General features: G+C 34.4%; 1 protein-coding gene across 1 annotated transcript in view; it reads left to right on the top strand.

Annotated features, from left to right (window-relative positions):
* Positions 1 to 5,905, top strand: part of LOC110104227 (adenylosuccinate synthetase, chloroplastic) — a 21,318-nt gene extending 15,413 nt beyond the window's left edge. The window contains exon 4 of the mRNA XM_028697463.1: positions 5,612 to 5,905. Within this exon, the coding sequence (XP_028553296.1) occupies positions 5,612 to 5,782 (171 nt within the window). The 3' untranslated portion in view covers positions 5,783 to 5,905. The remainder of the gene's footprint in view (positions 1 to 5,611) is intronic.
* Positions 5,906 to 5,923: the final 18 nt, after the last annotated feature.

The following is a 5,923-nucleotide window of genomic DNA, read 5'->3' as shown; positions in this document are numbered from 1 at the left end:
GGAACCGAGCGGGGCGAGCGCAGCCGATGGGGACCAAGGAGGAGTTTTGGGAGGGAAATTTTGAATGCGAGGGGCTGTTTAGACATTTTGTAAAACCCCTTTATGGTTAATTAGGAGGTTAGGAGGAAAGGGGGGATTATGTTGAATTTGAATTAGTTTGAGATCTAGGGTTTGTTGTTCTTGGGCTCTTGGCGTTGCCGGAGATCGTTGGAGAGTTTTTCTTTCCTCTCGAATTGAAGGAAAGTTGTATCTTGCAAGTGCTTTTCATCCTTTATTGAAATAAAAGTGTTTGCATCGTTTTTCTACGTATCTCCCTACGTTTTTCTCTCAGTTTTTTTGGAGTTTTGCTGTTTTTCCACTGTGGACAGCAATAATCTATTGGATCTACTTCGGTTTTGGTGAGAAACACTTGGGAATCCAAGTGTTTCCTATCAGCGCTCCAGTGGATTCTTTGGGAGACACTCATTGGGTTCTTGGATAAGTCTATTTTGCTTATGTTTCATATGTTCTTTCTCACACTTCAACCCATGCCGGTCTTTCTAATCTGACTTTGCTTTTATTCGTCTACTATCAACAACAATCTTGCTTATCCAAGGATGAGAACTTCAAATATCTTGATAGGATATGAGCTCCCTCTCATAGGATGGATCCAAACAAGTTCTTCCAATAACACAAAGACCACATCTATAAGAGGAACCTCAAGTAGTTTTTGTAGCAAGTCTTAAAAGAGGGGCGTCTGAAAAGGTTCTTGGTGGATGCTTTCCAAGATTGTCCATGGGATCCACATGGGGTCCACATGGGAATCATTTAGTTGGCATTGACGCTATCCTTGTGGGAGTTGCAGTTGAGGTGGATTTGGGTGAATGGCGTAAACTTATTTTGAATTCACACAACACTTAATATTTTTTACTAACGAAGACCTTCCTTCTAGTTGCAATATTTATAATGACATGATGGTGGTAGAGGTGTTGTTGAACTGATTCAAAGTTTATCACATCCTTGTAGACTCTTGGGAGTTCAATGGACATTCTCTTTCTTTATACCATGGATGGACTTGATGTTTGAACCTTTAGCCATGAAAATGTCTCTTATTGGGTTCTTATGAGAGTCTAAAACCCTAGAGGGGGCCATCTCCTTAATAGTGTTTTGGGTTGACAACCATTCCCACTAAATAAAGCTGCTGAATTTCACGAACTTTCGAACTCCATCATATAAAGCCATCTTTGCTTAACCTTTACTCAAGTCCTTCCGAGTTGTGGTCTCAACTTGCTACCTGATCATTATTTATCTGCTTCTTATCGATATTGATATGATCAAGAGGGGGCTAGTACAGTATAGGATGCACTACCTCAGTACTATCCGACCACCAACATGTGGTTTGCTGAATACAGTGATAGAGAGATTTGATAAGGTCATTAGCTAAATGAGGGAGCGACTTTTGTACCAACATATGCAAAAGATTCTATGTATACTTTTTAAATAAGCTCACTCTTAAGAGGTAATTATTTAATCGAGAATTCATTCTAGAAGCTTGAGAAGTGCCATACCAAGGAACCAATTGTTCCAGTAAGAAATAATGGAGGTGGGCATCATGAAATGTTTCCATAGATGTTGAAAGAACAATTTGCTTCTTCTCAAGTGATAGTCTTTTTGTAAGGAATTAAATAAAACATATTGTTGAAATAGCCCACGATGATCATATAGTTGAAATCATGTCGAGTCTCTCATAGTCCTTCCAAGAAGTCCATTAAGATTGACACTGAAGTGTGTAGATACTAGATAGGTATGAGAAGTGGCTTTTGGAATTCCATCTTTTAGTTTGATAGCTTCAAAATGCTATAAAAAGATATCCTCTCACGAAAATGGATACATAAATATTGTAGTTGATGAAAATAAAAATGAACCCTTCCTCTGAAATTTCTGTGGCTCACAAATAACACTAGTACATTTACCCACAAGTCTCACTTCACACAAATCACGCAGCACACTACTATCGATCACCTCTTTCTATAATTCTTTATGAATGATTCCGAACCACCGCCTGATACCAAAGTCCATAGTAGTTCAAAATGGCCCAATCCCCTAATACTCCAAACAATATGAAGATATTATCTCCTCTATTTTTTGGAGAAATTAATTTAAACTAAATCAATATTGAAATTATGCCAACCAAAGAAACTAACCTAAAGCTAGGAAATAACATGTAACCTTTCAACCCTTCTTAGCCATCATCATTGGCATGTCCTAAAAAAAGTAATAAAAAAGAAATGCAGAAACTACACATAAATTAATATTTTATTGTATGAAGAGTAAGAAGATGTACGATCAGTTCAAGTTTTTGAGCTGATCGTCTAGTACGATATGATCATCATTCAATACAATTGGTACAATCAAATTAGATTATCATCCTGCACGATTGATGACGATAAATAATCGTTACATGCAAAGATCGGGTCATACAGTACGATTTGTCCAATCGTACGTTACAATTTGTCCAATCATACAGTACGATCTTACTGGACTAATTAATCCAAATTTGATCCATACTTATATGATTAATTTAGGTAAAATTTAATTACATCATACGGTACAATTAATACATGATTTATATTTCAAAATATTGCCTAAATTATGATTGACAGCTAAGACCATGATTTCAACTTATCATCTTGTACGATCAAGATCGTCCAATATGATTAGCTCAAATAGCTTTAATTACACAATTAGTCATTTTAATGATTATTTGATAAGCTGATTGTACAATACAATACATATCGTATAGTATGATTAGTTTAGAAAATTACTCTACCAATTTTTCTCTCTATCTCATTCTCATAAGTGTGTGTGCACGATGACTAGGCTTACATACACCTTTACAGGACTTGACTCAAGAAATTGAAAAATACATAAATGAATTTTACAGACTCTTTCAGCATATCCTATTCTTTCCAATCTTGAGTCCTAAATTTTCATTGAATGGCACATGACGTACCTGAAATATTAGTACACACAAAAGCAAATACATAGTACAAATGCTAGGAGACACAAAGATGCTATAAATAATGTTTATTATCATCAAAACCATAAAATGGGGAGCCCGAGTTGCAATAGGGGCCACTGCTATTTATAGAATGAAAAGTGGATTACCTCCCTTTCATTCTCATGATGAAGAGGCGAATTTATCAAAGATTTTCAACAATTTTTATTATTTACTCCTCTTTTTTGGCCAATATGAGTGGTCCAAAGAGAAAAAGTTATGACATGCGTCGAAGCGTCTGTAGATGCTAATTCATGAAGGGCTTGCATTGTGAAAATTCACTAGATGCAAGCAAGTGCTCTGCATTATTTCCAAGAACATAGCGAATCTGACACCACATCATCCTTCTTTGATCGATCTCATTTCATTACTCCATTTGCAAAAAAAACAAGTATGAAATAAAGGGCAAGTGTGAAAAATTTCCCTCTTTAAGAAATAGTGATCTAAGCCATACTTATGATAGGGACAAGAAAGATAAGACAATAAATTTCATGCTAAAACATTTCCCATGTGCAAAATTGAAGGTTGAATAAAATAAAATAAGAACACCAACATCGTTTGCGCATGTCGTAGATGTGAACCCCTAAGATGCCAATTTGCATAAAAAAAACAAAAATCTTAATTGAAGCTCTTTATATGGGGTGGACAGGTGGTGCATATGATATTCTGAGAAACATTAGTTACACATATCCAGAGTAGTTCAACTTGAAGCTCCAAGTGAAATAATTTTCAGAGTGAACTCTCCTTTGCGAAGGATACTACCCTCATAGAATTATATAAAGAACATTTAATACTTAGGGGTGAGCTACGACCGAGTTTGATTCTATTTTGTGTAACCACACCTAAAGCTGTGCACTTAATAAAATTCTAATTCTTTCTCATTTTTCTTCTTGCTCTTCCTTTAAGACTAGTCTCTCTTCAAATGATCGGATTTTCACTGGTTTTCTCTCTAAATCGATCCAGTTGGTTGCTCCATAACCAAAGTTGGACATCTCATTTCCCTTGCCAACACACAATAGAATTAGAAAATCAAATCATTGTTGTTAGAGAAGAAAATAAAGAAAAAGCCACCCAAGTCTATTTTCTACCACTTCAATTTCAATAGACATTACTCTATTTCTTCTACTATAATTATTCATTAATTTATCTTTTTAATTTTTTCTAAACAATCATCTTAATATTTTCATTTCTGTCGCACTCGACTTATATATGAATGATTTTCTTACAACTCAATATTAGAACCCATGAAACATTATCGACTTTATTGTGGTTGTATTAAATTTTCCTTCAAATCTCCACGATATTTTCTTGTGATATAAAACTTTTAAGGTACTTACTCATTTCAACCATCTAGCTTTAGCATTAGAAATTATATTCTTATTATTTTCATTATTCTGCATAATAGATTCAAACATGGCACATCATAGTGTCAACCTAACTTCCAATAATATTGAATGATTTTTGTTAACATAATACCCAATAAAATTACATATCATATATTCAATTTTTGTTCTACTAATTCTAAGATCTTTTTCTTAACATTTCTTCTATTGTTCTAAATTTTCACTATTTCAATGATCATCTCACTTAATTTAATTGTCTAAGTATAATTGTACAATTGGTAAATGTTGCAATTTCCGTACCTTTAGAAGACAAAGCGAAGTCAATAAGATCACTTAGAAGTTCTAATGTAACACTGAAGGACAAAGTCTCAACACGAGGCTACTATGGAGTGGAAGCATTTCCCATAACATTTCAACATTGCTTCTGAACTTAGTAGAAACATGTCGTCTTTTAGTGCTTTTCAAATAAGAGTATTTATGTATACAACATTCAAGTTTAAGCTTAATTTTTTTTGTAAATCTCCAAAGAATTTATTACATGCAGCCTTTAATAACAAATCTTATTGGTATTCATATCCATTTGTTGGAGCACAAAATATCTCTGCACAAAGAAAAGCTCATATACCACTAGAGAAATAGATGTGTTACAATCCACCAGATTATGCCCATTTTTTAACATTATCATGGTCATTAATAAAACTAAAGAATTTGCAGATCTGCCAAAATTAGGAAGTGGCATTTACGCCTACAATAGGTTGGAGTAGCTCCAGTGGAAGATAAGATTAGAGAGAGTCACCTTAGATGATTTGGTCACATAAAACAATGGCCTTCCGATGATCCGGTTAGGAAAGTAGAGGTATTAGATTTGACTTATGTTAAGAAAGGTAGAGGTAGACCTAAAAAGACTTGGTTAGAAAATATTAGAAATGATCTTTCTTTATTAGATTTAAATGAGAATTGGACTTTTAACAAAACACAATGGAGAAAAAAGATTCATGTAGCCAACCCCACGTAGTGGGACAAAGGCTTGATGTTGTTGGTTGTTGCCTAACAAGATGGGAATGAAAGACTTGTTGAAAGAGCAATGAAGTAGGCCACTACATACTGAATAAATGAATGAAAATACTCTCCTATTTCCTTAATCTTCAAATATTTCTTTACATCAGTAAAAGTTCATACAGAACTGAACGCTTCATCTGTATAAAACTGTTGCTTGTTTCATGTACTATAGGTTGAGTACGAAGTAATGCCTGGTTGGAAATGTGATATCTCTTCAATAAGAAAATATGAGGATCTCCCTCTGGCTGCTCGTCAGTATGTGCAAAGGATTGAAGAGCTTGTTGGCATTCCAGTTCATTACATTGGTGTTGGTCCAGGCCGTGATGCTCTCATATATAAATAGATTTTGTTTTCTTGGTCATATTGTTTTTCTATTGTAACCTCTGATAATTGACCATTGTCGACAGAAATAACTTGGTTTTCTGTTACAGAAGTTTTGAATAAATTTCTTTTTGCAGTAATATTATCGTTGCTGCCATAGTCT

Source organism: Dendrobium catenatum, unplaced genomic scaffold, assembly GCF_001605985.2.
Source record: "Dendrobium catenatum unplaced genomic scaffold, ASM160598v2 fragScaff_scaffold_938, whole genome shotgun sequence".
Lineage (NCBI taxonomy): Eukaryota > Viridiplantae > Streptophyta > Magnoliopsida > Asparagales > Orchidaceae > Dendrobium > Dendrobium catenatum.
The sequence above is the reverse complement of the archived record's forward strand: the minus strand, read 5'-3'. Positions and strand labels throughout refer to the sequence as shown.